This window comes from Astatotilapia calliptera, chromosome 6, assembly GCF_964374335.1.
Source record: "Astatotilapia calliptera chromosome 6, fAstCal68.1, whole genome shotgun sequence".
In the NCBI taxonomy this organism is placed as follows: Eukaryota; Metazoa; Chordata; class Actinopteri; order Cichliformes; family Cichlidae; genus Astatotilapia; species Astatotilapia calliptera.
In genome coordinates, this window is record NC_137427.1 from 17,180,384 (window position 1) to 17,199,144 (window position 18,761).

The 18,761-nt window shown below is 39.6% G+C and overlaps 2 protein-coding genes and 1 long non-coding RNA gene across 4 annotated transcripts; 1 reads left to right on the forward strand and 2 right to left on the reverse strand.

Annotated features, from left to right (window-relative positions):
• Positions 1-11,286, reverse strand: misp3 (MISP family member 3). 2 transcript variants are annotated; one of them, XM_080302830.1, is made up of 4 exons: positions 9,591-11,286; positions 3,982-6,433; positions 2,082-2,155; positions 1-609 (listed from the first exon to the last, which is right to left on the reverse strand). In XM_080302830.1, the coding sequence occupies exons 2-4, from the start codon at positions 6,365-6,367 to the stop codon at positions 511-513; spliced, it is 2,559 nt and encodes an 852-aa protein (XP_080158956.1). In that variant the 5' UTR covers positions 6,368-6,433; positions 9,591-11,286; the 3' UTR covers positions 1-510. The 2 variants fall into 2 exon arrangements, with proteins under 2 accessions (XP_080158956.1, XP_080158957.1); XM_080302831.1 differs by having other exon boundaries at positions 9,578-11,286.
• Positions 11,287-11,438: 152 nt separating this feature from the next.
• Positions 11,439-12,332, reverse strand: LOC145429427 (uncharacterized). The gene has a single exon (XM_080302832.1). The coding sequence runs from the start codon at positions 12,252-12,254 to the stop codon at positions 11,613-11,615; it is 642 nt and encodes a 213-aa protein (XP_080158958.1). The 5' UTR covers positions 12,255-12,332; the 3' UTR covers positions 11,439-11,612.
• Positions 12,333-12,999: 667 nt separating this feature from the next.
• LOC145429428 (uncharacterized) lies at positions 13,000-17,814 on the forward strand. Its single transcript, XR_013909656.1, has 3 exons — positions 13,000-16,037; positions 16,154-16,212; positions 17,547-17,814. It is a non-coding gene; the product is annotated as an uncharacterized LOC145429428 (long non-coding RNA).
• Positions 17,815-18,761: the final 947 nt, after the last annotated feature.

Here is an 18,761-nt window from a genome sequence, read left to right on the forward strand (position 1 = left end):
TAGGCAAAGATAGGGTTTATTACATGGCTGTTGTATCAGATTGCATAAGGTGTTTACATGTGTAATAAACCAAATTATTTCCTCTATGTAGATATTGTTAAGCACATAAGACTCTTGATGACACATTGTTTTTTCAAAACATAAGAAATCCACAGATGAAGGAGTTCCTGATTGTTTGAAAATCTCCTAAATTCTTCTTTTCTCCTACATATTATTTTTATTTTTATTGTCTTTTTACATTCATTAGTCTTAAGGGTTTTCAGCACCTGAAGCAGGCCATGAGCTTATCTACTTATAGGTGCCCCACGTTCTCCATTCACATCGCTTCTTTGCTGAAGGACTCTTCAGGGTTTTTTTTAGTCCACCACAAATCATGTTCCTTGCTCCCAATACTCCCGACCCCTTTTCTAGCCTCAATCCCTGACCTCTTTCTCACTCCACGTTCCCTCCTTCTTCCTCTTCATCGTTGTTCCTTATTCCCATCTGCAGGTCTCTGTAAAAAGACCTTTCTCAGTCCAAATCCTTGTTGTTGTGTCCATTGATCAGACCTGATTCCCAGCGCAGCACTAGAGGAGACTTCTGTCTAGGGGTACGAGGACTCTGGGGGAGCTGAATGAAAAGGAGAACAAAAAGTGAACAGGAGTAAGTGGTGATTGCATGGTAAAAGAAGAGGCAGGCAGTAAGTTGGAAGAGTAGGAGCAGAAAAAGAAAGAGAATTCAAAAGTATGTTGGAGTGGGAGACCAAACCAAAAAGCCAACACGGAGGGAGCGAAAAGAAAGGGATGAATTTGCTTCCTCTTGAGGACATATCTTTGGATGAGCATCATTAGCTCTGTAAGTCAAAGGAAGGTTAATGCGACTGTGATCCAAGGCCATGTTCTGTATGACTAAGTCAACAAGTGAGGCCAATTTGCCCTGCAATCCTTCATGTATCTCTGAACTTTAATCAGGAACTAGGTCTGTGCACAGATAATCAACCAGCAGAGAGAGAAAGAGAGGGAGGGTCTATGAGGAAGTGAGAGGAAAGAGGGCAAAACGCTGCTAATGTCAGACTGAACCATGCAGCTAAACCCCAGCACATCAATGCCAAACTGAATTAAACAGCTCAAGCCACGAAGCAGCACTCCGCTTTAATCAGAGATACCAGAGTATCAAAGAGATGCAAGACCCACAAGGAAGGTAACACAAATCAGTGGGATTGTCAATTGACTTTCCTCTTTGCCTGCTATTGACTGCTCAAGTGTGCGCACATACACACACTCTACAGACACGTTCCTTCCCTCTCTCTCTTGCTCTCTCTCAGTCTCAGGGCTGTTTGCCTTCATCCCTTATCTATAAAGATAAGAGCCTCACTGTGTGTTCAGCATGTTATCAGATATTTGCGTCCCATATTTGGTGCAAAAGAGATGCTGACATCCTCCCACAAGACTTTCTCCATTTGACACATTACAGTCCAGAGCAGTTTTAAACAGACAGATGCGTGACAAATTAAAGGAAAATGGGGAAAAGGGGAAGCTGTTAAACTGTGGGAGGAATTTTGCTGGATTTATTTGACTCCACTTAGCCTCTCTGATGGAAATGATCACAGCTAATCAATAAAAAGTTGTTTTAAGATATCTTAATTTATTTCCTGATTGGACGTGGTGTAGCTGAGACCTTTAGAACATTTTATGACTTTAATTCTTGTGCAATAAATTCCAAAACCCATTGACTCTGGTCTCGTGGCACTTGGTTGACCAGCATCGTACAAGAACACTCTATGTTGGATCTTCCTTTAATTCACCTGCCTGAAAGCTCATCTTAATGTGACATTGCAAGTCAAATGTAGAGCTAACAAAGCATCATTATTTTGGAACCTGATATCTTCTTGTCTGCATTCCAGGGAGACTCAGGATGGCGATTTGCCTACATTTTCATGTCCTATGCCAAGTGTACTAGACGGGTGAGGTTGGCACGTTAAAATTCAGAGTCGAAAGTACTTAATAAAACTCACTGCGAAGTTTTATTAAGTACCAGATGGTAAAATTTATACAAACTCTAAAAATCAATAGTGTGACGGATGAGCTGTAACACTGACACACCTCTGGCCGGTTAATCTTCTCGTCTTCAGCCTGGACCGGGGGCCACACAAATGACTTGCTGACTGACAGGCGTGCTGGAAGAGAAGAGAAAAGCAGATGAAGAAAGAACAGCAGTGAGGGAGAAGTGCCCCTGTGATGTTGTTTGAGCACCACAGTGTGAACACTGAATCAAATTAAGATTGAACATCGTGAGGCAGCAGAGAGAAATGAGAAGAGACAGAGGATTGCAGAGGGAACAGACGGAAAGAAATCTGTTCATGAACGTGGAGAAACAGAAACTAAAAGCAGGCAGCGGTAATTAAGAAACAGAAGGGCAATAAAGCCTGATGTGTAAAGCAATATGCAGCTGCACTTTGCACGACCTTCAGTTACCGTCCGGCGTGCTTTGTGGACACACCCTGGTCAGTTTATGTCACTCATTGTTAAACCAACAATGTTTTAAGTCATTCATTCTGACGTAATCACAAATCAGCCTTCATGGCAACACAACACAGACAAAAAAACACACTGAAACATACTGTAGAGCAACGCCTCCCAGTCTTTTTTTTCTGATGTATCACAGCCAAGCAGTCTTTCAAAATGCCCTTCAAAATCATGTATCAAATGTTTGTAATTTGAATTATTAAGCACTGTTTTTATAAATCTCTACTTGTGTTATTCATATTTTTATTCTTGGACTCTACTGGAGTAGCTTTGCGTCATTCACAGTTCAAAATAATCCTTATTCTCTATCTTAATCTTTGCCCCAACAGAAGGTTTGAGCCTTCTGTTAGCAGGGCGATGCTCACTGCCAGGGCTGGTTTTGAAATGACCATATAACAGTATCCTGTTTTTAACATCATGCAGAGCTGGAGAAGGAAAAACAGAAGTTTGAAATCAAGCGTTCAGAGGAGCCTGAAATTTTGGCTCAGGTGGAAAAGCTTTAAGCTAACCTTAGCTTTCATCTTAGCTAAAGCTATAAGCTAACGTTACTAACTCAAACTATGTTTAATATGAATATCCACCCATCTAATAGTATAGATGTACGTTACAGACATATATATAGCTCAAAACTAAACTCTCTACCGAAACCCATATCTTTAAAAATAATATATAAATATCTATAAATATATAAATATATGTTTCATCTTTATTGTAACTGTATTGATTTCAGCTATTTATCTTTGGCTAAATTGGCTATTTAGCAGTTGTTTTTCTCCCTTTATTTAAGGTCACTAACTTATTATTTAAACTATTTAGCCCATTTTCTTACTTGACTATTTAAACCAAGCATATAAAGATCCCTGGATTGCTGACACAATAGCAAGTACCCCACCTGGAAATCACTACTGTATAATACAGGCAAACAAAATTTCCCAGAGATACACTATAGGCAGCAATAGTCTACACACACGCACACACATGCACAAACTCTGTATCAGATTATATCCACTTTTTGAATGCTGATTTCGGACTTAATTCCCAGATTGGACTCTTTCAGCCAGCTCCTTTCTTCCCTGACACAATAGCGTTGAAATATGAGCCAGGTTTTTCCCTGCCTCAGCTTTTCACAATTAATATGACAGGTTAGGTGCTACATTTTTTGTTGAGTTACAGAATTTTATTTTCTGGCCGGCCAGCTTATGGGCTCCGGTGCAAAGTTATTGCTCATAATAGCTAACAGTAGATTCGAAAGCTGTTTTGAGGTTTTCCACTGACCATAAGGAAAATGAAATAATGTGCTCACTGAGCTGTTTCAGGGGGTTTTCATCATCTAGCCACGGATATAAAAATGACACACACACCCACGCTCAACCAGTCATACACACACATCAGCCTATGTGAGCAGGCGGGCACAAACAGAATCAATTACACCCTTACACACATGCTCACCCAGAGACCAACACAGGCCTACACTAACCTGCTGAGGGTCCAGTTTCTCCTTTGGATGATGACCCAGGTGCGTCAGCAACGGACAGTCCGTTTAATGACAGCACAGGACTCTTTAACTCCATGCTGACTGGCCTTCCTCCCTCTCTTTCTCCCCCTCCTTGTCCTTGTGTACCACCAACACCACCACTACCCCCATACAGACTAATCCTCTGCTTGCGAAGCTCCTTCTCCCTCTTCTGGGCCTCCTGGATATCCTCCTTCACTTTCACTAAATTATTTGAAGAGCGCAGCTTGAAAAAGGGGTTCTCCTTGGGTACTAAATCCTCCACCTCCTCCTTTTCTTGTCTTTTTTCTGTTACTTTTTCATTCCCTCCTTTCTGTGACAATAAGATGTAAGGACTTCCAGAGTCGACAACAGTAATACCCTCTGATTTGTCTTGGTGTTTCTTCGGTGTTGTGTTCTTCAGGTTGTTCTCTAAGATTATGACTTGTCGACTTGTCCCCTGTGAGATACCCGGTCCTTGAAGAGTGTTTTTGGTTACACTCCGTCCTATGGGAGAGTTTGGGGTCTGTGTCGGGCTAAGAAGATCCAAACTGTGTCTCTTCTCGACACGTGTGTCTTCTGTGGTGGACACCTGTGATGAGATGTCTTCCTGCTTCTTGGGAGTTGAACCATTGCTGACAGAAGAAACCGATGGGGCCCTGCGACTGGTTGAGGCTGTAAAAGTTGAGTCACTGGGTGTCTGAAAGGTCTCATAGATCTGTTTCTTCTCCCTTATTTGTCGAACTGTGCCTTTATCATAAAAACCTGGAATTTTCCCAAGCTTGACCAGATCCTGCTCCCTCTGGGTCTCCGTTTGAATCTCATACAGCATCTTTTTGCCAGCAAACTCTCTATCTTTGTCCTGACACCACTCAGTCTTCGCAGCTACTGAATTGGAAAGAACAGTTTTTCTTAAGGGAACCTCTACATACTCTGGAGTGATGCGTAGATTTGGAAGCCCTCTGGATCTTCTCAGGCTATGTTCCCGCTCTATAGCCCTTCGGATCTCCCTCTCAATGGGAGTCTCTCTGGATACAGTTGATGGAGAGCTCTCCAAAGTGTTGGACGGGGAGAAATCAGCTGATACGCCACTGTCACTCTGGCTATCGTCACATGAGTCATTCTCCATCCTGGTGTGGTTGCTGTGCTTCAGAGACACACCACAGCTATATTTTTCTATCTCCGGCTCTTGTATTTGGACTGTTTGCGAATATCTCAACAGTCCCCCGCTGTGTTGCTGCCCAGCTGGCTTGTTCCTTTTAAGTCCGCTCTCTTTCTGCCCTTCCTCCCCACCTGTTTGCTCATTTTCTCCCTCTGTTCTTTCCCCCGCCCTGCTGTGCCTTTCTCTCACAGCAACAACGCAAGCAAAGCCTGTAGCAGAAGCAGCCCCACCTGGATTGGACGGCTCCATGGCAACGGTCGACAAAGGTGGAGATCCCTGGCCAGGCACCTGTTGTCCTGCTTCCTGGTTTACACCTCTGAGGGCAGGTTCACGTTGATTCTTTAACAACAGCCCCTCCTGGTGTTTATCTGAGGGTTTTGCATGCAAAGCTGAGTCTGTCTCTTGATTAGTGGAAGCTAAATATAAAGGTTGGAAAGACTTGCTGTTGATATTTAATGTGTTCAGTTCCATAATAGCAATGCCCACTTCCTCTTCTTCCTCACTTTCATCTGCAAAAGGAGGGGAACTCACAGTATGCGCGTCATCTGTAATGTTAATGTCAGAGCAAGAAGGGTGAGCAGGTCGTAACACATTATTTTCCACTATACCGGTACTTATTACATCTGTTACAGATGGTTTATATGTCTTCTGATCAGCTGGTTCAGTCATCTGAGATGCCTTTAACCATTCTCGACTATTCTGGCTATCTAAAGAAGTAATGTCTTCTGTTGGGTCTGAAATGACATCAACATCACTGATACACTCTGCCACCTCACCCTCAGGGCTGGAAAAGCCCTCTTTGTCACGGTGTACTCCTGCTGATAAGGCACCCAAGGAAAGTGTAGGCGGGAAAACTTCCTCGCATAACTCAACTTCAGGTTCCTCTTGAGTCTTTAGTCCTCCTGATAGGTTTTTAGGAACTTGCTCTGATCCCATCACTGCTTCCTCTGTCTCCCTTATTCTCGCAGCTCCTTCATTTTCCATTTTAGTCGCATCAGCTGTTTTGATTTTTGAGATAGTCTCTTTCTCCCGCTGAGTATTGACCTGAGCATCAGGCTCCAGGGTGTCTATATCCTCCTCGGGTTCTGCCTTGGGTGCCTTTAAGCCTTTCAGAGGGAAGTTGTCACCCCTCGCCCAAGACTCATTGACCGACTCGTCAAGTAAGTTGACAGGGCACTGCTCCTGCCAGGCCGTGGGTCTTGTTGCCATGGTGACAGGTCTGCTGATGTAGAAGTGTTTGGAGCAGTCAGGTTGTTTGGCCTCCAGCCAGTCAGTCTGAATGAAAGCAAAAGAGCACAGATGGAGGAGAGGGGAATGGCAGAGTGATTGACACTGTTTAGCATTGTTTATTTTATACACTAATATTTTAGAGCATTTCAAACAACTCATTCATATTACTGCTGCAATGAATCATTGTCTGTTTTCACTGTGCGAAACGCTGAGGGCTATACTGACATGTTTTCATTTGTATTTTCATAACTCTTTCTCATCTCTGTTGAAATACTACAGCGAACAGACAAGAAAGAACATTTTTAAATAATTGTTAAGAGGGAAAAAAACATGTTAGGACACTTGGCATTTGCATAGCAGGATTTGTTGTTTTTAAAAGATAATGTCAGCTTCTGTTTCCCTTTCAGCTATCAGAGGTTTTAAAAAATAATGGTATAAAGGTTTTTTTAAAAAAATAAATATATGTTCATTATTATGCAAGTGAGAAACAAATGAAAGAAAAAATGGAATATACTTGAAGTGATGACATCTAAAAACAGGCCATACGAGTATGAAAATGAGGATGAATCAGACGACGCTGCAGTCCTCAGAACTCATTGCACTCATCTGTATGGGCTCAAATTGTGGTCATAAATATTTTGTACTTGTAAATCAGTTTTGTACTTGTAAATCAGTTTTGTACTTGTAAATCAGGATTTGAATGTGTAAAAAGAATTTGTGTGTGGACTTAGCCAAAAAACTATGTGAGAAAGTCTGCACTCAAGTTTCAAGTTACAAGTACGAATTTTGACTCTATTTTTCTTCCTTTCATCTGATTGGCCAATGTCATGTCAATCACAAATTTACCTATCCAATCAAAGAACAGATGGGTTTTGCTGTGGAGGGGTGCTTTTTTTTTTATTGTATGAATCCAGACATCTGAGCAAAGATCACTAAAACTGTTCTGGGGCGCATGGCGGACTAGTATCTCTTTTAATTTGTTACTGTCTTCTGTATATGCTTAAATAACTGTGTTGGATTAGAGCACTGCAAATCCAGTTAAAGTGTACTGCATTCCTTTTCTCTCTCTTTAACGGCAGCTTTAGTGCGCTTATGTTATTATATGACACGCAGGGTGTTTATAAAGCTGTGCCTGACTTTGGCTGTAAGGTGGCAACTACTCTGTGCAGAGCCTAACTAAAGTTTTCTGCTGAGCACACCTTTTCTTTAATCAGCTTACAGGCTGGGAAATGGCTCAGTAACACACACACACACACACACACACACACACACACACACACACACACACACACACACACACAGACAATAGGATTGTCTGCGGGATATACTGACTAAAGTGGAGTCCAACTCATCCAATATCTCTTTTTCTTTAATACACACTCCTGTATTTCAAGCTTGCCCTGAATCTGTATTATTGCTTTTTCTTTCTTTCTTTCTTTCTTTCTTTCTTTCTTTCTTTCTTTCTTTCTTTCTTTCTTTCTTTCTTTCTTTCTTTCTTTCTTTCTTTCTCTCTTTCTCTCTCTCTCTCTCTCTCTCTCTCTCTCTCTCTCTCTCACACACACACACACACACACACACACACACACACACACACACACACACACACACACACACACACACACTGTCATCTCTTGTTCAGCTTGCGTTCTGAAAAACTCCCTTTCCCATCACTATTATCACTTCCAAGCCATTCTGACTAGGCTGGACTCCAACTGTGACTGATCATTAGGGGAATGTAGACCACAGCACTGGGGATCAAGGGTCTTTGATGAACTGGGACGGACGGACAAATGAGGTACACCCCCTTCGTGTACAGATTATAAGGAGTGACAGCATGAGGACACGGTGGGAAGAATGGGGATCGCTGTGGCATACTGGCTGAACATGTGGATGCAACAGCAGAACAATGTAGCCTAGTGCGGGTAAATTAGTATGAGATCAGGGAGAGGAAACAGTGAGATATGAGAGATAAGACAGAAACTGGTTTGGGAAGCCAATCTCCAGCTGCGTTTGATGTATCTGGGCTAACATTATTATCAGCTTCCAGCTAAGACACACATACTAACTCAAGGTTTCTTTCTTGTTTCCGAAATGTAAAAAGATTTCAAGCCAGAACATTATTTGTTTTGTTTCATATACCAGTTTAATAAGCAGCTTATTAGTGTGTTCACTGAATGCCCTATTCAGTGCCCATTATGAAATGTACCCTGGCTAACGTCAGGCCGGGTGTTTTGTAATGAGGGGGCAGTGAGATTTGGGTAACTGGCATTCCCACGGAGTTATTACTGTGCCTAAATGAGCAATAACCTCAGTCATTAACTCAGTTTATGCATGCTGCTTTTTAACTGATCAGACACAGAAACACAGGCTCAGCTGTTACCTGCACACATGACTCTACCACCTATGTTACAGAATAACTGACAGAAACCCCTGAAATTCATAAAGTCAGAATAATAAGTCGCTTACTAACGGAGAGTTCCCAACACTAAGCTTCATTGTGAAATTGAGCATGAAAAGGAACATTTTGCCACAGTGAGAAAGAAATTTGTTATAATGGTTTAAACTTTGTAGCCTCCAACGCTACGGTAGTAAAACAAGCTGCTCATTCATTCTGGGGCATGTTGATGTAATTTAACCACTCTAAGCATAAACTCTGACAATTGATTATTGGATTCTTTTTTATTTTCAGAGGAATCTGGCAGAATTTTACCAAAGGTAAGGTTGCGGATTAAACTTAATTACATAACAGACTTATGTTTTGTTCATTATATCCACAAAGGCTCTTACATTATCAAAAGAACAGAATAATCATTATCATCATTGGGGAAAAAACATCTGTGTCAGCTCAAAGAAATAAACCTCCTTTTCGTGGTCAGCAATGTCCTAAAACTGTTAAAGATCTAACGACTTTAGACAAAAAAATTGAAATGAATTTGAATAAATTCAGCCAAATTCATCCCTAGTGTTGTTGCTGTCTAATAGTTGCTGACTATGTTCTTTTAACATTTTCCAGGCATAAGTGTCATATTTGAGAAATTTATCCCAGCTGCTCCAAATTTCTGTACTACGCTTGTTTGTTTTTTCCCAGTGGTAATTACTTACCCTAGAAAATATTTCATGTATGTATTTAGAGCAGTTTCCTACTCAACAAGAACATACTACAGGAACTGAATATACAGCTACACATACCTGTTGCACATACCTGTCTTGAAGATGCCCTCCAAATGATAGATTCCTGTGTAATACACACTTGTCTTGCTTCAATTCACTGATGTGTAATCAGCAGAACAGGACTCTGTCTGCTCTCGGCTCTCACAATGCCTCAGAGCCCGGCTCTCCTCATTTGTGCACACCAACACCATCAGTCCAACAATTGTGCACGCCCACATTTGCATTTCATTCACCCACAATCACTAATACGTGGACAAATATGCATGAGAGTCTGCTTAAACACATGTGCTCCAGGCTTACTCTGCTGTCATGGATTTGAAAATATGATATGTAGTAATAATCCTATTGGACTGGATTGGAGTTGCATCGCATTTAAGACAATAGTGTTAAGCTACTAGCTAACAAGAGTAGGCTTGGTTAGCCTTATGAATAAATAGACTGTGCTTTGCAGAGACAGACATTTCATTCAGTTTATATAGTGCCAAATCACAACAAGAGTGGCCTCAAGGTAAAGATCCTACTAAAACTAATCTTTATCTTTCCATGAAGCCAGATGGCACACACCAATTTGTTAAACTGCAGGAATGACTTAAAGACTTTCATAGTGATTACATGCTGCGTGGCCAAATTTCTGTGCATATTGAAGGTATTTCCTTTCTTTGTTGTGCTGTGTTGGCTTCATTACTCAAAACAATATAAACCCATAGTTTACAGTCCCACAAACCAATAAAACCAAGTCCCTGTCCTAATGAGGACACACATACAATCTTTCTCTCAGTATTTAGGTATGAACACACAGCAAAGATGAAAACTATCTTTAGAAACATGAACAAGTATAAACAGAGGCTCCAGCCTGACTGCTCATCGCTGCGTTTGTCAGCTGCTGAAGTTCAGGGTGTGGCTGCTGGGCTGGGGTCAGCATTCACTGAGCTTTATTATCGCTCTGGATTCTTGGCTGGCTTAGCGTTAGCATGCTATCTGTGCAGATGCTTGCAAAGAGCTGAAGTTGTGTTAGGAGGATAATGCACATGTTTGTATTCTGGTTTTCACTTTATCATCGCACTCTGATCTGTGCAATAAAAATAAAAGTAATGCCCATATCCATGCTATGGACTCCTCTGGGACATGAACTGAAATCAGCTAATTGTAGCACAAGTGCACCGATAAGCAGGACCAATAGGCAAGCAGACTAACACTGGGAACCGTTTCTTTATCGGTTTGCGTAAATGCAAACAAATGTCATGCAATCATTCTTTCAGTTTCCCTATTTTAGATGCTGATGGAGAAATTAATGCTACAGTTAGCACTGGGCATTATTCTGTTTGGGAATTTTAGGTGATAAAGCAATGCTATAGATGCTAAAAACCTATGTAGGTGTACTTCTCTCCTGAAGCAAAACGGGGTCAGAATTGGTAAGGCAATCAATAAAGAACCAGATCAATATGCAGTATTGATTCTAATCAGTGGCAGAAACAATAACATTGGTACTGTATCAGTAAAAGTGCATCAATTCCTGTCCCTAGTCATAGGTCAGTTTAGCACAGGTTTCCACACAAACTGGCCAGAAAAAAAAAAACACTAGGTGGTGATGTATTAAAAGATTTTTTTCCAGACCAAATAAGGTCATATTGTACTGTACGTCCAAAACTCTGAGGTTACTGGATTCAGCAATAGGGAATTTAATTGTGCATCAGTTTAACTTTTCATGAAAGAACATGAAGTAACAAGCTTGTTTTAGCACTTTGCAATCTTGACAACACTAGTATACCCTCTAGATGCTCTAAATCACTTTACCTTTAGAAATCTAAAAGGAGCAAGATATATTTTTACAAAAGCTTCAATTGAGAGTTAATAGGCAATAAATGCAAATACCAAGGTGTCCATAATAAAACAAATATTTAATCTACTCGCAACATCTCCCTCCAATGAAAAATACAACTGTTGTTTAAAGTATAACTTTTGATTAAATTAAAAACATCCAGTCTGTAAGAAGAACTTACTAACACTGTAAGAGTAATTCTCTGAGTAACTGATTACAATGTGCCAGTGTCCTTTATGCCTTTTGAGCCACTGTCTCCTCAGCCTGAGGAGCTGCTGCTGCTGTTGGTTGGTTCTCAGGCTGCTCTGGACAAAGCTCCTTGGTAGGATCCATCACAACAGGCTCAGGCAATTGATAACACTTCAGCTGAGCTCTGAACTCTTCCAGCTCTTTCTGCTCCACCTCCCTCCTTCTACTCAGCAGGTACAAGTCCGTAGAAATCCTCCTGCTTGACTTCACAAGCCACCTCATTACCACACAGTCTGGGCAGGACGTGTGGAGGAAATACATGCTGAGGCTGAAACGACTCTGCACATCAAAGGTAAAAGTGCTGCCTTCAGCTGAGATGTTGTACCACAGGTATTGGCATTGATCACCAAAGCGGTTGATCTGGGTATAAGACAATGTTGAAGCTTCGCTGGAGTTGGAGAAGTACATCGTGATGCTGTCTCGACGTCTCAGAGCCTCCATAGATGGTGAGTGATTGAGACTGCCTGCGACTAGAGCCCAGCTGCCCTCGAAATGATGAGGAACCAGCTGATCCAGTGGGTGAACCAATCTTTCACAGACTAGAGGAGCTGCCTGACTCCCACACATCAAATAAATGAGAGTGACTGCACACACAGCAACCAAGCTGTTTCTTGAAGGTTTTCCCATTCTGTGGTTAAATGTTTGCCTTTTATTCTCCAACCTTTCATTTATTTTATTTTCTCACCAAGACTGGAATTCAATTAGCAGGCTTGTCTTTTTATAACAAAAACCTGCATCAAAAAAATCCACCTTTTCAACACAGGATAGGTTCATTATCTGTTATCTAAATGTGGATTCCATTATTGTGACATCAAAGACATTTTGAAATAGTGGAAAGTTTTGTGATTCTTATCCACATTAAATTGAATTTTGAGTGGCTATTTATCTTGGAACATCATGTCCAGACTTGAACTTTGTCTTTGTTTGCTGTAGATATTGAGCTGAGGCTAAACATTAAAAGCAATATACGCCAGACTGTCGGTGCTGACGAACTCTTTCACCAATTTTAAAATTCTATAAATACACATTAACAGCAGCAATGCATGCAATCATTGGTTGGAACTTAAGATAAAAAGGGCACAACTGTTGGCACTGAACTGAAAGTTTTTTTTTAGTAAAATCGTCCTTTCTGTCTTCACCATTGCAGAAGATTTTAGAAACACATGTGTGAGCAGCACATATTCAAATGACACTTTAAATATTGCATATATTTTTGTTGTTATCACAGTAAATCTTGTCTACCAAAATCTGAATGTTCCACTTCTTCTTGGTGGTTGTTGTTTTACATTTATTATTAACTAGATTATTGTGATGAACAGTGTTTTAATTATTGCACCATGCTAATGAATGAACAAATGCACCAGATGGAGAAGATGTTTATTAACAGGATGTACTGTAGGAAGTACTGACGTTGGTGATCACTTCATTAATTTGACAGTAGTGCAAGAGGCACAAATTGTTACCAACAAAGTTAAATATTATATCCTCTGCTCATGTCTGTGACTTGCATGTGATCAAATCAATTTTTTTTCTATTTTTAGAAATATTACATATTGCCACACAAAAAGTTTGGTTAAAAATCAGATGGTTTCAGTGTAGCTGAACAGATTGGGCAGACGATCGATAGCCATAAGGCTATTGCAGAGACCTGGTTTTAAATCTGCCTGAGGCTATTTACTGCATGCCTTCCCCTGCTCTTTCTCCCAGCTTTCCTGTCTTATTTTCTTTGCCTTTTCTAAATCAAAGTTAAAAAGCTCCTTCAAAGATTATTCAAACACTTGGAGTAGATTTAACTTTTCTTTTCAGCAGAGGCCATTAGAGACTCTAATATGCTCATGTAATACGTCACGTTTTTGTCACTGGTTCAGTCTTAACCATGCAGCATGTGAGGGATTCTCAGATCTTCATGATGTTAAAATGTTTTTGACGTTAAAACTTAAGAAGAAGAAGAAATTTCCAAAAGTCAGGTAAGTATACAAATACAATGTTAATTCAATAGCCCCAAAATGTACAAGTATATTTTCTAAGTACAAGCATAAAATACCGTTTGACGAAAGTTAGGTAAAGTAGAAATACCTCAACACTATACTTATAGAGCCTAAGTAAATACATCTGACATGAAAATAACTATGATTATTAAACTCGTTTGTAATAGTTTGACATGCTTACTTCAACTTGTAGCCTGTTAGCTTAGCTTAGCTTAAGAGGCAGGGCCAGTTAGCTTAACTCTGTCCAAAGGTTACAAATCCACATAACAGCTCTTCTAGTGCTTATTATATTTCTACTTGGTTGAATCTGCAATGCAACTTTAAAAACAGCAACAGTTTGAATGAAGTTGGAATGATCTGATTACTTATTAGCAGGTATTAATATATGGAGTCTTTGTCAGTTGGGTAGAAACAAAACCCCAGCCACATAATCCCAATTTAAACACGTATTTTTTAAAACATGTCATTTTTTTGGTACAGATTTGATTAACAAACTAAGTTATTTATTATTCTGGTTTGCACAGTTTCTTATTAAGCTACTAAACAGAGCTATGCTAGCTAGTGGGTTTCTTCTGTTTTTTTCATGCTGAGCTATACTACTGTTTCATATTTATATAGTTTAGTTTAGTTTTAGTTTTAGTTTTTTTGAAAGGCAATGGAGATTATATTGTGCCGTGGAGGTTAGTACGGTGGCCCTGCAGGCCAAATGGACTGCAACTTAAGAAAACACCAGCAATAAGAAAAACGCTGCAAAAGCACACAAAGCACAACGGAAATGTTTTAGGGGATCAGTTGCAGGAACCAAAATATGCTAAGAATTGCGCTGGGAGACACTTAAAAGAAGTGGAGGATTTGTGGGGAAAGAAAAGATGAGAAGCAAGTGTGCTAGCCTAACTATTAGCCTAAAAATCTGTCATCAGTATTGTATGAATCATGATCAAACACACCTACCATGTTTTGGGTTCCTGCAACTGGTCTGTCAGGTTATTGTCTCCCCAGAAACACTTCCTTTGTGCTTTTGGAAATCAGTTTTTCCTATTTCCGTTTTTTTTTCTTCCTATTTCCCTTGTGTTTTGTGTGCTTTTGCAGCGTTTTTCTTATTGCTGGTGTTTTCTTAAGTTGCAGTCTATTTGGCCTCTCAGGGTCACCGTACTATGAAGCTCTCAATACCGCCAATCTAAATAACAACTGTTGCATAAAGCCTGTATTTAAATTAGTAAAAAAAAAAAAAAAAAGATACAGGAAAAAATTACATAGAGCAAGCAATTAATGAGGTTATACTATGGTGAGCATCCATCATCTGTCCATATGTCTTGACCCAAGATGCGTTCGCTATCAAGGTCACATATGTTGTTTTACCAGTAATAACCTGTGAAGTTATTGAAAAGAAGAAATTGTGAAATGTTGATTGTAGTGAGATTGATGTCTGTCTGTCAATGTGTATGATTAAGTGAAGTCCAACAAGATGGAAGTTGAAGGTCCTTAGAGTGTTTTGTATAATATGTGTGAATCTCTGTGAGCAGCTTAAAAGACTCTGGAAAATGATGGGCATTCAAATTGAAAAAAAAAACAACAACTGATAAAAGTTTAAACTTTCTGAAGAGACAAGCAAGGTAAACCTTGTTCCCTTGTTTTCTTCTCTTTTTAATTCTTGTCAAGAGAGTCAAGTATCACTAGTTATAGCTTCTTATCCTTTATAGGGTCAGAGGGTAAAAAACAAATAAATACTCTTGAAATATTGTTATAGTCCACCTTGCATGCAAGAAGGCACCAGTTAAGGCTGCAAGTCCTGACATGTTTTTATAAAGACCTTAAAACTGACTTTTTAAACTCATTTCTTCTTTTATTTGGGATACGTCAGCATTATTAGAAGAAAGTACAAAAGAGTAGTCAAACAAACTAAATAAACAGTCCAAAGAATGATTTAGGAGTGGGGTTTCTGTTATAGCAGCAGAATTATGAGGAGCAAAAGAGGATTTTTTATCTTGCAAATGCAAAAATACTACATTTGACAAAATAGCATTAAGTCAAGTTTTTCCCACTCCAGGAAAGAGCAAATCAAGTCTTGACAGGCTGTGTAGTGGAAGGACCAGGTCAAACTGAAGTACCAGTCTAAATCAGAGACAGAAGTGCTACTTTCTGCTGTGAAGCTGTAAGACAGATAATAGCACTTGTCATCTAAATGACTGACATGGGTGTAGGTATAGAGTGAAGTTTCACTAGAGTTGGAGAAGTACACAATCGTGCTGCTTCTGTGTTTCAGGTCTTGCAGGTCATGTGGGAGAGCCATGCTAGCTGCGGTTAAAGCCCATCTTCCTGGCAGATGATGAGAATCCAGCTGATCCAAAGACTATTCCAAGACTTCCGAGGACAGAGGAGCTGAGATGCTCACAGACATCAAACAGAGTGATGGAAAACAGAGGTAACATGTCTGTGTGTGCAGAAATCATACTTTTAGGTGACAATTTCTCATTGAACTGCTTTATTGTTGCCTTTAATTTTTAGCTTTACTAATAATGCCACTGGGGTTTTTTTCAGTTTGATCAATATTTGCACTGCCATGTCCCGTCACACTGCCTTGTTTATCCTGGATTTAAGTAAGTACAGCTACAGATTGACAAAGTCAATAATTTTCATGTGTTCTTGGAATCTCGGGTGGAAGTGCAGCAACTGTGGGTTTTCTCAGAAGGGTTGGGGTTACAAATGGATAAATTAACATAGACTTTCAGAAAATAAAGTAACGTAATAAAGTAACACCTTGCCAGTGGAGCTGTCTCCTCTTACTAATCTTATATCCTTGATGATGTATAATTATTATAAACTGTGGACACCAATCTTTGAACCTCTGGAAACTTTTTGTACCTTCATATAACATAATATTCTTTCAAGAAGGACAGTGGGTACCCATTAATTTACTTTATATTTTATATTATTAAGATTATTTTTTCGTGCTACTGGAAATGGACTGGCATTAATTAAGCACTTTTTGTAGTCTTACTAAAAGCTTCACCTAATTCATATCTGTGCCTAAGGCTAATTTAAAATCACATATTCACCTCACATGGATGTTTTTGCATTGTGAGAAGAAATCGGAGCACCCGAGCAAGCCCATCAAGCAAGAGGAGAACAAAAGTCCTTAAAAGGTTCTGCGGCACGGCACCGTCATGCTGTTGATATACACTATATATGCAAAAATACTGGGCCACCTGCACATTACAGCTAAATGCAGCTAAGCTACTTCCTCTTTACCAAGATGGCCTTCTATAAGATTTTGGAGTTTGGATATTTTTTGCCAGTTCATCTAGAAGAGCAGAAAATCTAGACAGTGTTGTTGGTTAGGGGTTTGATTTGAGAGTTATTTGTGCACCACACACATTCTTCCACACCAAACACATCCAACCATGCTTTTATGGACAGAAACCAAGAGGCACAGACCAACCCCACTGTTAATATGGCCAAACACTTTTGTACAGAGTACAAGACAGTTAAATAAAACTTAAACTTTTAGAAAACAGGAAAACTCTAAAACTGGGTAAGAGATTAAAATTGACATTTTACCTAATTTATTATTGTATTTGAGTAAAATGCATCTGTTATGCATTGTTTTTGTATCTTTTTGGCTCTCAGAAAGTAGACTTTATAATTATTTTAAAATCCAACAATTAGCCCTACATCATTTATAAAGGCCTATTAAAAGGGGGAAATAGGAGAAAAAACATAATGTCTGTGTGTTTTATTCAGATTTAATTTGTCTGATTATCAGTACAACACTGTTGCTGCAGGTTATATTTTGTGTTTAATTAAATTAAATCTACAAATGATTTTGTCTTCCAATCGAAATTTAAAAACAATAAGAAATAAAAACATCACCATAGAAATTAAATCATTGAAAATGCTGATTTTTACTGTAAAACTCGAACCTGTTTGCAAGGTTCCGCATCTTCCGGGCAAGGACAGAGAGACTCAAGAGGAGCTTCTATCCCCAAGCCATCTGTGCCCTAAACACACACACCCGCCCTCTCACATCATCTATAATTGACTGAGACAGGACTCTCTTCCAGACACTAAACCAAGGCACAATGTACATTTCAATTCCTTTAATTTTAAATATGTTTATATTGTCTATCCTGTAAAATAGTCAGATGTCTATTCATATTAATGTACAGAATTCACCTGCTTGCTGCTACTATAGTATATACACCCAGTGTATATACTATATATACACTGGGTGAATATATATATATATATATACTATATATATATATATATATATATATATATATATATATATATATATATATATATATATATATATATATAGTGTCAGGCTACATTTCACTGTGTGTTATGTGACAAATAAAGAACCTTGAACCTTGAACCTTTAAAGAGTTTAAATTTAATGCTATACAGAAACACAGATAAAGAGAAATTTAAAAACATATTCATACAGTGCACCATCAATTTTATCTTGACAATCTCAAATTTGAGAACGAAAATAGGATAACTAATTAAAGATATCAAAAACTGCATTGGAGATTTATGCATATTTTCAGTAATTATTTATCCACAAATTGATGTCGTCTCAAGCTTGTTGTTCACGTTCAGTCTGAGCGCTCTGGCCTTGACAAAGCTCCTTGGTAGGGTCCATCACAGCAGTTGGAAGCAGATTCAGGCACCTCGCCTGAACTCTGTATTCCTCCAGCTCTTCTGGCTCGGCCGCCCTTCTCTTGCTGAACAGAAGCAAGCGCTCTATTTTCTTTGACTCATTGTCAAATCGCATCACCAGACAGTCTGAACAGGATGTGAAGAGGAAGGTCAGGGTGAGGTTCACCTGCTCTCTTTCATCAAAGTTCAACGTGCTGCCGTCCAGTGAGACGCTATGAGTCTTATGATGACACTCTCCACCGTAATAAACGCTGGGTGTATAGGAAACGTTCGAGGTGACATTAGTATTTGAGAAGTGAATGCTGCTGCTGTCTCTGAGTTTGAAGAACTTCAGGTGTGCTGGGTCGCTGAAACTGCCTGCAAGTAGAGCCCATCTGCCCTCCAGATGACGAGGATCCAGGTCATTTAAAGGCCTGACCAATTCTTCGCAGGTGAGAAGAGTCGAATAGCTCACAGGCATCAACCACAGGAGAACGACGGC

Excerpts from the sequence above, each read along its gene's own strand:
- misp3 (XM_080302830.1), bottom strand. The coding sequence starts at position 6,367 with ATGGCAACAAGACCCACGGCCTGGCAGGAGCAGTGCCCTGTCAACTTA. Across the intron at positions 2,156-3,981 it reads AGAAACTGGACCCTCAGCAG|CACGCCTGTCAGTCAGCAAG; the intron begins GTTAGTGTAGGC and ends CTTCTCTTCCAG. Across the intron at positions 610-2,081 it reads AGAAGATTAACCGGCCAGAG|CTCCCCCAGAGTCCTCGTAC; the intron begins GTGTGTCAGTGT and ends CTTTTCATTCAG.
- LOC145429427 (XM_080302832.1), bottom strand. The coding sequence starts at position 12,254 with ATGGGAAAACCTTCAAGAAACAGCTTGGTTGCTGTGTGTGCAGTCACT.